At 37.2% G+C, this 13,341-nt stretch overlaps 2 protein-coding genes across 2 annotated transcripts in view; both read left to right on the top strand.

Moving 5' to 3' along the window:
- The window catches only part of LOC127838838 (uncharacterized), a 110,539-nt gene extending 100,674 nt beyond the window's left edge, over positions 1–9,865 (top strand). Inside the window, exon 3 of the transcript XR_008029985.1 lies at positions 9,773–9,865. The gene's annotated coding sequence lies outside the window, so the exon portion shown is untranslated. The remainder of the gene's footprint in view (positions 1–9,772) is intronic.
- LOC127838854 (E3 ubiquitin-protein ligase COP1-like) overlaps positions 1–13,341 on the top strand; it is a 40,407-nt gene that overhangs the window by 5,790 nt on the left and 21,276 nt on the right. Inside the window, exons 7-13 of the mRNA XM_052366860.1 lie at positions 339–398; positions 3,209–3,250; positions 5,476–5,565; positions 6,984–7,095; positions 10,008–10,143; positions 10,756–10,899; positions 12,281–12,389. Coding sequence (XP_052222820.1) covers positions 339–398; positions 3,209–3,250; positions 5,476–5,565; positions 6,984–7,095; positions 10,008–10,143; positions 10,756–10,899; positions 12,281–12,389 — 693 coding nt within the window. The remainder of the gene's footprint in view (positions 1–338; positions 399–3,208; positions 3,251–5,475; positions 5,566–6,983; positions 7,096–10,007; positions 10,144–10,755; positions 10,900–12,280; positions 12,390–13,341) is intronic.

Genomic DNA, 13,341 nt, shown 5'->3' with positions numbered 1-13,341 from the left:
GCCGTTCAAACGCGCGGTTGCACTTTACTGAAAAAATACTGATTTGTTTAAAAAGATCATGATACCTATAGAAAACTCTTACAAATGTGCAGGCTCTCCACTTTATCCCATTAAAAATGGTGAAATATTTAAAAGGAGATCCTTAAAAATGTTAACTGGGTCGCGCTTTATTCTCCCAACACAGATCCGAAAAAGTCACGTGTTATAGGCACCGTGGATACTGATAGACAGCATAAAACCTGAACAGACTGCAACTGGTTTTATGCTGGTTTCATGTAGTCATTTTCACTTTGGTTCTTAGGCGAATGGGTTAACAAGGACCATGTTTCTTTTGACAGCAACTGGATCAGCTGTCCAAGGAGATCAGCATATTGGATGAGGACGTGGACACTGTGAAAGTAAGATTATCGGTAGTGACTTATGTGAGCCTTGTTCTAGGAAAACTTGGCTTTATGCATGTGTGTGAAGTGTCATACCAGATTAGCCTGTGCAGTCCCGTAGACTTTAGCTGATGAGAAAATTTCCATCAAAGCAGAAAGTGTCGTCATGGATTAAGAACAATACTTAATGCACATGCATCAAGCCTGGATTTCCTAGAGCGCAGCTTATATAATGATAAATCACTATATAAAATAAAGCTAAACTATAAACATAGTACCAGATATTCCATTCCCATTTACCTTCATATATTCCCATTTTCATAATAAGAATTTTAATAAAAAAACTAAATCCCCATATTTGCATTTTATTGGCTGTTTTTAGTGAAAGTGATAAAAAAAAAAAAAAAAATTCAAAATAATGCTCATTTTCTCAAATAGACTAGTATCAGTACCATTCCCATAGTAGATAGATAAAATATAACGTGTAACTATCAATTTGAATACATAGTTCGTTTTCAGCACTGTGGGAAAATTTCTTTCTTTTAATCTGACATTTTCTCAAGTCTTTTTGATTTGTTATACTCTTTGCAATATTTATTGTTATCATCCTCACACTTTACCCCCCTCTCAACCCACCCCCTCACCCCCTTCCCCTCCCAATTTTTTTATTTTTTTTAAACATGGTTAAAAAAACACAAATATTTATTCAAGGCTATAGATAACAAGCGTATTTGCGTTATTACGCAATTTAAATAACCAAAAACGTAACTAATTTCAAAATAAAGCATAAAAAAACGCAAATACAAATTAAATAATGTAATTCCCGAAAAAAAACTTGCGTCACGAAACGCAATTCTTACGAACAACGAGCGTATTTTTAAGACTGGTTATTTTCCGTACAAAAATGTACCGGACAGTTTATATGCCGTCCCATGAAGAAAAGAAGGCATTCTTTCCAGCGGTTATCAATCTTTGGGGTATTATTGTAATTATTCGTCTACCCATCCGATTTCTACTTTCATTTTCAATGTATTCAACTCAAAATGACCTGAAAACGGGGTGCATTGCTTTCAACATCCATAACTTCATCAATTGTGCAGCGATGTTAACAAACTCGGTCTTATTCAACGCAAAAATGAATGAACTTTGATCAGAAATTCAGTAATTGTTTGTTGTTATGTACAGGTACCTTTTTGAATTCTATTTGTATAAATAATAAAGTAACCTTAGAAGATTTTTATTACATTATATATGTCATTCCCTAAATTACCCAATTGAAATAAAAAAACAGGGGTGAAAACCCCAATTAAGCTCAAAAGTAGGGGGTGAAATTTTTTACTAAAACTATTGAATTTACAAACACCCTATTGTTGTCAAAAACAGGGAGTGGTTAACCCATATACCCCAAAAGTTATCTATAGCCCTGTTTATTTTTAGCTTGGCTGTTTTCGGAGAAAACCCAAGGTATTGTCATAGCCAGCTCGTCGTGTCCGTCGTCGTGTCGTGTCCGCCGTCCGCGTTGTGCTAAAACCTTAACATTTTGTCAAGTTTTTTAACATTGGCTCTAAAATCAAAGTGCTTCCACCTACAACTTTGAAACTTTATATGTAACTGCACCTTGATGAGTTCTACACGACACACCCATATTTGGGTCACTAGGGTAAAGGTCAAGGTCACTGTGACCTCTAAAAAAAACACAAGCTTTCATTTATTCAAAAATGCACCCGCAGCCAAGCGTTGGCACCCGTTATACTCTTGTCTTGTTATTATTTTATTTTTGAAAAACTGTCCAACCATCCCACCCAATAATCCCCCCCCCCCCAATAATAAATGACCACACACCCACACTATACACCGCTCTCTCCACCCCCACCCCTCCCCCTTTTTGATTGAACTAACGAGTTAGGTCCCTTCACCTTTAAAAAGAAAAATAGATGAGCAGTTTGCACCCGCTATGCGATGCTCTTGTTATCCCCGCCAGTTGGAGGGATATTGTTTTGGCGTCCGTCCGGCACTTTTGTGTCCCGAGCCATATCTTGGAAGTGCTTTGGCAGATTTCATTGAAACTTGGTATGAGTATATATATGGATAAGAGGATGATGCACACCAAATGGCATTGCACACCATCAAATAATAAGAGAGTTATGGCCCTTTGTATTTTGAAAAAATGCTTTTTTTGTGTGTCCAGAGCCATAAATTGTGTCCAGAAGTATAATGGCGGGGGATTTCAATTCAACGAATTTGCTTGTTTCTATTTGCAAGTGGGCAGTATACAAAATTTCAACAAAAAACACACACTGTATGATAACTTCTCTTGCCTCATCTCATATACGATAAAAGATTTCAGCATAAAAGTTCATGGGTGTATAGATATCAATTAGGGGAAGTGCCATGCACAAGAACCACAAACCTACACTTTGTTAAATAAGAATTATTGCCCTTTGTTTTTATTCAGGGGTCTAACTCGGATACTACAAGATTTCAACAGGAAACTTAAGTGTGTATAGATAATAATGAGAATTGAAACGCATACAACCAAAATTTATTCATCAGGGGATATCAATTCAAGAAATTTGCTTGTTCCATATGAAGTAGTACAGCTTAATTTTAATTATAATACATATCACAATTGTCATGATATTTAGCATTATTTTAATTGTGCCAATTTTCAACTTGAAATTTCTATAACATGATTATTTTGACTTTCTATGTACATGTAATACCACATGCAGCATGTTTTTCAATTTTCCCTGTGTTATTGAAGTAGATAATAGGGATAGTAAAATGGAAAGTGTTTGCTGTCTAATATGTTTGCCTTTCTTTTTCAGGAAAGAATCAATGAGCACAGAGAAAAATACCCATACCTTCCAGTAAGTAAAAAAAAGCACATTTTTAATTGACTATTCAAAATTATTAGCTTGACTTTTCAAAGAAAAATTAGAGCTATACTTCTCGCCCTGGTGTCGGCGTTGGTTAAAGTTTTTTGTAAAGTCAAATGACTTTAACACTATCAAAGATAATTAACTCAAACTTGGAATACTTGTTTATGGCAACAAGACAATTGTTAAGGTCAAGGTGCGTAATTCTGTCAGCATTATTTTTAGAGTTATGCCCCTTTTTATACTTAGAAAATTGAAAATTTTGTGAAGTTTTGTTATTCCTAAAGTATCAAAGCTATTGCTTTCATACTTGCAACACTTACTAACTATCATAAGGTGACTGTGCAGGCAAAGTTATGTAACTCTGACTGACATTTTGACAGAATTATGGCCCCTTTTATACTTAGAAACTTGAAAATTTGGTTAAGTTTTGTGCTTTGGTCCATTTTACTCTTAAAGTATCATAGCTATTGCTTTCAGACTTGGAATACTCGCGTACTATCATAAGGGGACTGTACAGGACAAGTTGCATAATTCTGGTTGGCATTTTGACGGAATTATGGCCCTTTTTTGACTTAGTAACTTTGAATATTTTGTTAAATTTTGTGTTTAGATGCACTTTACTATTAAAGAATAAAGGCTATTGCTTTCAAACTTCAAATACTTTCTTACAATCATGAAGGTACTGTACCTGGCAAGTTGAATTTGACCTTGACCTTTGAATTACCTTGAATCTCAAGGTCAAATAAATACATTTTCTTTAATTGCCATGACTTTATTATTTAGGATCAGATTTGATTCATACTTTGACAAAACAACGCTTACCTGGCATACCACAATGGACTCAACCCAAACCATCCCCCACGCCCCACCCTAGAATCCCCCCCCCCCCAAAAAAAAAAAAAAAAATCCCCCTTTTTTATGCCCCTGAAGGAGGGCATATAGTGATCGCACTGTCCGTCAGTCTGTCCGTCCGTCAGTCTGTCTGTCCGTCACACTGTGCGTTTAGGTTTCGAAAAATGCTCATAACTTCTATGTCGCTTCAGATGTAACCTTCATATTTGGTATGCATGTGTATATGGACAAGGCCTTTTCATACGCACACAAATTTTGATCCCTTTGACCTTGACCTTGAACTTTGGGTCCGCGTTTAGGTTTCAAAATCTGCGTTTAGGTTTCAAAAAATGCTCATAACTTCAATCAAAGTGTTTATCGGGGGCATATGTCATTTATGGAGAAAGCTCATGTTTTTTTCTGTTTTTTGGAAATATAATCTAATAAATGACCACACCCCCACATTATTCCCCCTCTCCACCCCCCCTCCCCCCCCCCCCCTCCCCCCCCTCACACACACAAAGAAATGTTTATGCCCCCGTATCGAATGATCGGGGGTTTATTGTTTTTGGCCTGTCTGTCTGTGTGTCTGTCTCTCTGTGTGTCTGTCTGTCTGTCGTCCGTCCGACTGCTTGGTCATAACTTTTGCAATATTGAAGATAGCAACTTGATTTTTGGCATGCATGTGTATCTTATCAAGCTGCTTATTTTGAGTGGTGAAAGGTCAAGGTCGTCCTTGAAGGTCAAAGGTCCAAAAAAAATCAAAGCGACGCATAAGGGGGCATTGTGTTTCTGACAAACACATCTCTTGTGTTTTTTTAAACATGGTAAAAAAACATAAATATTTTTATTATTTTATTTTTGAAACACCGTCCAACCATCCCACCCAAGCTATTGCTATCAAACTTGAAATATAATCTTATTAGTTTGTTTTATGTCTTTACAAATGTTCAATAGATTGTGGAAAATATACCTGAACTCAGAATCGTCTATAATGTACCACTTCTTTAAAACATAAGCGATCAATATGTTTCAATTATGGTCCTCTTCCAGTTTGAATATGACTATATTACAATGTACCTTGACCATATTGAATCTGAACAATATCCCCATGATGGCTTACGTTTTACTGTCAAGCACCCGAAAAGTCAAGCGTGCTGTCTTCTGACAGTTCTTGTAAAAAGTAGTATGGATTTCTAAAAACAACGTCCCATATGTGCCCCATTATAACGTGGAATCAAATATAAATTATTGATTCTTGACTCTTGTTTTTTTTTCTCCAACCTGACATTTCTATCTCAAATGCAGACTGCACAGGCTAATCTGGGAAGACACTTTATATGCATGCATTTCCAGAACATTGGTCCTATGTTCCATTTCAGGACCACCTGGTGCCCAACAGTATCGACTCCTCACAACCCAGTAGTAGTGTGGCATCATGCAGTCAGGACGGCTTCAATGGCAGTAAAAATGTGGGTGCTCCATAAGCAATTCACCTTGTAGGAGCTGTAAAGTGCAACTCAAGTATACGTGAAAACTAAACATAAAAAGGGACTTGCATGCAGTAAAATTGTGATGGGTCTGTTAACGATGATCATAGCAGGACTGCTGATATTAAACAGCACTTGAGCTCCAGGGACCGAAACTGAGCTCGCATACTCTCAAAATGCGAGCGAGATTTATGGATAGCGAGTTGAAAAATATATAGCTTGCAATTTTCTGCGAATAGACATATCATATTTCTCAAACCTGTTTTTCCATAAATCCCTTAAGAATTGAGAGATAATTACTTTCTTTAATCACGACCTATTTTCAAGATCAAAATATTACTTAAATTAAATGATTAAAGTGATAAAGGATTGCATTAACACAATAGGCTGCCATTGTTGTTGTTGTTGTAAGATTCAAGGGAAGCTACCCTGGTATGAGCTATGGTTCGCTAGGCACTTTCCGCTAATAAGTGTCTTGGTGATCGCAACTTTCTAAAAATCTTTCCATCTGCACGATCAAAAATGTGCATGAAATGTTGCTTTAAGAGACTTTGATCCAAAGCCTGCTGTCAGGAGATGGTGGTTCAATGGAGACAGGCAAAGTAGCCAAATGCACTGCCAACTGGGCCAAGGAATTAAAAGATAAAATGAAAAGAAACACTGTTTGAAGAATTGAGAATGAGGTTACATGACTGAAAATTTAAGAAGGTTGCATATAGCCTTGTAAATGGCAACTGGAATTCAAGCTTGTTTTAAACTTTAGGTCAAAATTGCTGAATATTGAAAGTGTGTCCATGCCTGTAATTATTGACAACTGTTTTGTTCCAATGATTATGCTTTTTTAAGTAGCCAGCATTTAATGCACAATTTTAAGCAATATGGTACATAGACAAGAAATGTATTGGTTTAAATAAAAAATTAGTTTTTCATTTTGCAAGTGAAAAAAAAATCAACTTGCAAAAAATACAAGTGCCTTAATAGGTTAAATTCGTCCCTGAGCTCATCTGAGCACAATGTGCTCACGTTGAGCTCTGTGATTGCCTTGTATCCGTCATTTGTCATGCTTCGTCTGTGATCAATTTTTGCCTTGATAAAACTCTAGAGCCTTAATTTATTTCCCTAGCCTTATGTTATTGTTCAGAATATTTGTCTCAATGATATCTTGGCCAAGTTTGAAACTGGGTCATGTTGAGTCATAAATCAAGTATGTAGGTCAAATTGATAAAAAAATTGTGAACACTCAAAAAGTCACTTTTTGACCATTGATTTTGAGGTCAAAGGTCTTGGGCACATGGTGGGTGCACACGTGTTCTGCAAACATCCCTTGTTTGATTATTGTGTACACTCCTCATGGACCAATTTGTCAACTCTTTTCAGACTTTTCCATTTTCTATTTGCAGTCTGGCAAAATCTGGTTACAGACATCTTTAGCATCACGACGGAAAAAGGTGGCCCAGCATTTTGATGATCTCCAACAGTGCTATTTCAACATCAGAAATGACATGTACTCAGGTGAACAATGTGTTACAGCAAGGCCTCAGCAAGTCTGACATGATTTGTTGTAGACAATTTAGCTAAAAAATATTTCCTTAAGCAAGCACTGTTGAATGTTTGTGTCTTTTGGTTTCTTTATATGAAGTAGAGAAATTAGTATAAAATGAGACTATGCATGATATGTTTGCTTAAGTGAAAAAATAAAATAAAACAATAAAAAAGTTAATATTGTAAAGCGAAAGTGTCTAGAAAGTGTACTGTTTTCCCATAAGGTGCCATAAATAATATTCATTCTCTAGTTTCATTGGGACAGTGGCACTTATGGAAATGAGAATTTGGGTGTTTATTGAAGAAATAAAATTTCAACAGCCAATAATCATGGAGTTGGGTTTGATGTTTAGGGTGTTTTAAAAACCAGTGAGTGGAGAAGTTCTAACTTATCAGAACAACACACAGGTTTACTTTATGCATTCTGGTGGTTGATATAGAGGATATTTGTTCATGTCAGTGTAAGATCGTTTCACGAGTGATCATTGAAAATATATTTTCACGAGTGGCACAGCCAATTTTTTTGCCCCCGGATCGAAAGATCGGGGGTGTATTGTTTTTGGCCTGTCTGTCATTCATTCATTGTGTGTGTCCCAAAACTTAAACCCTCGTTAAAGTTTGGTCATAACTTTTTGCATATTGAAGATAGCAACTTGATATTTGACATGCATGTGTATCTCATGAAGCTGCACATTTTGAGTGGTGAAAGGTCAAGGTCATCCTTCAAGGTCAAAAAATAAAATCCAAGGGAAGTAAGAAGCTTAAAAAAGGGAGATAATTTGAAAACCTGCCAAATGATATATTGAAATTGTATTTCAAAGCGGCGCAATAGGGAGCATTGTGTTTCTGACAAACACATCTCTTGTTTTTCTATGATCACGAGTGAAATAACAAACGATCTTACACTGACATGAACACATTTTCTGTTTCTTTTATGCCCCTTTTTCAAGAAAATAATTAATTGTTTCCCTTTCGCTGAAAAGTTACCTTTACTCCAGTGGCGTGCCTCAATACATTTCGAAACACAAAATGACGTCATGACTGTCACGAAATGACGTCATTATACCAGAAATTCTCCAGTTAAACACAATGTAAATAAACGGTGAAAAAGCATCAAATAAAATGAAAATTTGTTGGATTCTGTGGAATGGCGATTTTAAGTCACTCGTGATCATAGAAAATATATATACAATTATTAATGATAATCCAAAAATAGAAAAAGGAGTTCTGAAAATGTGTTATTTTCACCGGTGAAAATAACTATTTTCACTGCTGTTATTTCACTGCAGAAATGTCATATTTTATCATAAGGTATAAATGAAATTCACTGTTTCAAACAGTGAAAAATAACGGTGAAAATTATCAATGATTTAAACTGTTTAACCGTGAAATGTCATTTTTGAAAAAATGACGACATTATTCCAGCGAAATTGTCTAGTTAAACTTTTTATGCCCCCTTTTGAAGAAGAGGGGGTATATTGTTTTGCACCGGTCGGTCTGTCGGTCCGTCCGTCAGTCCGTCCACCAGATGGTTTCCGGATGATAACTCAAGAACGCTTAGGCCTAGTATCATGAAACTACATAGGTACATTGATCATGACTGGCATTGATTTTCAGGTCACTAGGTCAAAGGTCAAGGTCACATTGACTCGAAATAGTAAAATGGTTTCCGGATGATAACTCAAAAATGCTTTGGTCTAGGATCATGAAACTTCATAGGTACATTGATCATGACTGGAAGATGACCCCTATTGATTTTCAGGTCACTAGGTCAAAGGTCAAGGTCACAGTGACTCGAAACAGTTAAATGGTTTCCGGATGATAACTCAAGAATGCTTACGCCTAGGATCATAAAACTTCATAGGTACATTGATCATGACTGGCAGATGACCCCTATTTATTTTCAGGTCACTAGGTCAAAGGTCAAGGTCACAGTGACTCGAAATAGTAAAATGGTTTCCGGATGATAACTCAAGAATAATTTGGCCTAGGATCATGAAACTTCATAGATACATTGATCATGACTGGCAGATGACCCCTATTGATTTTCAGGTCACTAGGTCAAAGGTCAAGGTCACAGTTACTCTAAACAGTAAAATGGTTTCCGGATGATAACTCAAGAATGCTTACGCCTAGGATCATGAAACTTCATAGGTACATTGATCATGACTGGGAGATGACCCCTATTTATTTTCAGGTCACTAGGTCAAAGGTCAAGGTCACAGTGACTCGAAATAGTAAAATGGTTTCCGGATGATAACTCAAGAATAATTTGGCCTAGGATCATGAAACTTCATAGATACATTGATCATGACTGGCAGATGACCCCTATTGATTTTCAGGTCACTAGGTCAAAGGTCAAGGTCACAGTTACTCTAAACAGTAAAATGGTTTCCGGATGATAACTCAAGAATGCTTACGCCTAGGATCATGAAACTTCATAGGTACATTGATCATGACTGGGAGATGACCCCTATTTATTTTCAGGTCACTAGGTCAAAGGTCAAGGTCACAGTGACTCGAAATAGTAAAATGGTTTCCGGATGATAACTCAAGAATAATTAGGCCTAGGATCATGAAACTTCATTGATACATTGATCATGACTGGCAGATGACCCCTATTGATTTTCAGGTCTTTAGGTCAAAGGTCAAGGTCACAGTGACAAAAAACGTATTCACACAATGGCTGCCACTACAACTGACAGCCCATATGGGGGGCATGCATGTTTTACAAACAGCCTTTGTTTACAATGTAAATAAACGGTGAAAAAAGCATAAAATAAAAAGAAAATTTTTGGATTTGGTGGAATATCGATGAAATGTTTATCATGTTCATATACATAATATGCTGTATAGACGTGTGTGTGGTGCTTGTTCTGCAGGTGACATGGAGACTGGTGCAGGGCTGGATGAGTTCACTGAGAGCCTTTCAAAGTTCACCCACTTCAGTTCTTTTAGGCCTTTAGCCACTCTCAGCTATACCAGCGACCTCTACTCTAACTCCAGCATCGTGTCTAGGTATGTTTTGGAATTTCAAGAGACTTTCAATCAATAGTTTCTTTTAAGTGTTTTACCATTTGTAAATTATTGGCAATGGACAATGCTATTTTGAAATGTATTTACTGGTATGTTGCAATTATTAGGAATTAATCACCTGTGGTAAGAAGCTAATGATGACTGATTGAATCGTTTTGGTGCAAGAACTTGAGGTCCATGATCCTTAAAACTTGTGCTGGGACACTGCATTGCACCAATTAATTGAAAAGTATTTTGGAAAGGTTTTGGGGATTATATCTATATATCTATTTTAATATCTATAATTAAAAATAAGAAAATTATTTGTCCTTCATTGTACTCCAATTGGTGAATTGGACTGAAAAATATCAAACAATTTAGTTGATGTTGCATCAGTCAAATGTATCATAATTGTCCATTGGGTGCATCTTTGCTACGGCTTGGTTTTATAATTATGGCACTTAGTTAACAATGATTTCGTTCAATTAAGTATTCTTTAATTGATGTTGTGTCACTCAAATGTATCACAATTGCATTCAATTTAGTATTATTACTGAAGTTGAGCTAGAGGTCTGCATGTCTGTTTGCAACATAGCGAATGTGTAAATGTTTCAGCATTGAGTTTGACAGAGACTGTGATTTCTTTGCGATTGCGGGCGTAACCAAGAAGATCAAGGTGTTTGAGTATGGCACCGTGATTAAGGATGTGGTGGACATACACTACCCCATCGGAGAGATGACCTGCAGCTCAAAGATCAGGTACTTTAGATGCGTTAAAGCTGCAAATACTAATAGACACTTGCAGAGTTGTATGTGGTTATAAAACTTACATTTTGAACATAGTTCTTATGTCAGTATATGTACTTATATAGAAGAGTTTTCTCAGATAATCTAAGTGCCAGGCACAGATTTAAGTGGGGCCATGGACTTTTTATGCCCCCTTTCGAAGAAAAGGGGGTATATAGTTTTCGCACTGTCCATCATTCTGTCTGTCTGTCAGTCTGTCACACTTCGTGTCCGCTCTCTAATTCTAATAGTTTTCCTCTGATCTTTAACAAACTTGGTCAGAAGTTGTATCTAGACAATATCAAGGTCAAGTTTGAATATGTGTCATGCCGGGTCAAAAACTAGGTCACTGGGTCACTAAGTGCATTTCAAGGATTTAGCATGGTGTCTGCTCTCTAATTGAAGTAGTTTTCATCTGATCTTTACCAAACTTGGTCAGAAGTTGTATCAACTCAATATCTAGGTCAAGTTTGAATATGGGTCATGCCGGGTCAAAAACTAAGTCATGGGGTCACTTAGTGCATTTCAAGGATTTAGCATGGTGTCCGCTCTCTAATTGAAGTAGTTTTCATCTGATCTTTACTAAACTTAGTCAGAATTTGTATCAAGACAATATCTAGGTCAAGTTCGAATATGGGTCATGCCGGGTCAAAAACTTGGTCACTGGGTCACTTTGTGCATTTCAAGGATTTAGCATGGTGTCCGCTCTCTAGTTTATGTGGCTTTCTGATTTATTTTGATATTCTAAGACATTTTTATGCCCCCGAAGGAGGGCATATAGTGATCGGACTGTCCGTCCGTCTGTCCATTACACTTTGCGTTTAGATTTCAAAAAATGCTCATTTCTTCTATGTCGCTTCAGATAGCAATTTCGTATTTGGCATGTATGTGTATATGGACAAGGCCTTTCCATACGCACACAAATTTTGACCCCTGTGACCTTGACCTTGAACATAGGGTCCGCGTTAAGGTTTCGAAATCTGCGTTTAGGTTTCAAAAAAAGCTCGTAACTTCTACCTAGCGTGTATAGGGGGCATAAGTCATCCTTTGGTGACAGCTCTTGTTGGCTCAGGTTAAAATCACTTACTTTACATTCTCTCTATGAAATAACGCAGATCCAATTTCTGGGGAAACTGGGATAAATGCATGTGCATAAAGTTTTGTTCCAAATTAGCCTTATGCAATATGCACAGGCTATAGGGACAACACTTTACACCTGAACTGGATTATCGTTCAGAAGAGACTGCCTTTAAAAATTCTATGAATGCAGAAAGTGTTGTCTCTGATTAGCTGATGTGGACTTTAGGCCAAGTTTTCCCACATTGCGGCTCACCCAGTTCATGTTTTTGTACAGTTGTGTGACGTGGAGTGCCTACCACAAAAACCTCCTAGCCAGTGCGGACTATGAGGGCTCCATCACCCTGTGGGACGCTTTCACCATGCAGAAAACAAGAGTCTTTCAGGTACTTGAGTTGTGCTCTTACAAAACGCCATTTAGTGCATGTGTGTAATTTGTCGCCCCAGATTAGAGGCTAATCAAGGGTGACACACTTTACTGGCATTTTTTGGGTTTAAGTCTATTCTTGTCAAAAATCCAAAAAGTGGCAAGTCTCGTCTCTGATTAGCCTGTGCTGACTGCACAGGCTAATCTGAGACGACACTTTTTCCGCATACATTAAACCCCCCTTTCAAACAGTGAGGCTCACCATTCAGAAAGCAAGATGCTTTCAGGAACTTTCATGCTCATTGCAGTGCCTCCCAGGGATTTTGCTGCTAATTGCCATTGTTGCCATAGGCAACAAACTTGTTGTGAGCCATTAAAATCTCAGCTTTATTATCCCCCGCCAGAGGCGGAGGGATATTGTTTTGGCGTTGTCCGTCCGTCCGTCCGTCCTTCTTTGTCTTTTGGTCCGTCCGTCCGGCAATTTTGTGTCCGGAGCCATATCTTGGCAGTGCTTTGTCGGATTTCATTGAAAATTGGTATGGGTATATATATGGATAATAGGATGATGCACGCCAAATGACATTGTAAACCATCCGTTAATAACGGAGTAATGGCCCTTTGTATCTTGAAAAAATGCTTTTTGTGTGTCCAGAGCCATATCTTGGAAGTGCATTGGCGGATTTCATTGAAACTTGGTATGAGTATATATATATATGGATAAGAGGATGATGCACACCAAATGGCATTGTACGCTATCGGATAATAACGGAGTTATGGCCCTTTGTATCTTGAAAAAATGCTTTTTTGAGTGTCACATTTAACACTTTTGTGTCCAGAAGCATATTCGCGGGGGATATCAATTCACCAAATTTGGTTGTATAGCTTGCAGTTTACGTTTAACACATTTACCATTCTGCAATAAATATATCTTTTTATTTTTTATTTTTGGAGAAGTTTTTGAAGAACAAAAG

The sequence above is a fragment of the Dreissena polymorpha genome, chromosome 7 (genome assembly GCF_020536995.1).
Source record: "Dreissena polymorpha isolate Duluth1 chromosome 7, UMN_Dpol_1.0, whole genome shotgun sequence".
Lineage (NCBI taxonomy): Eukaryota > Metazoa > Mollusca > Bivalvia > Myida > Dreissenidae > Dreissena > Dreissena polymorpha.
This window is presented reverse-complemented; position numbering and strand designations above follow the sequence as displayed.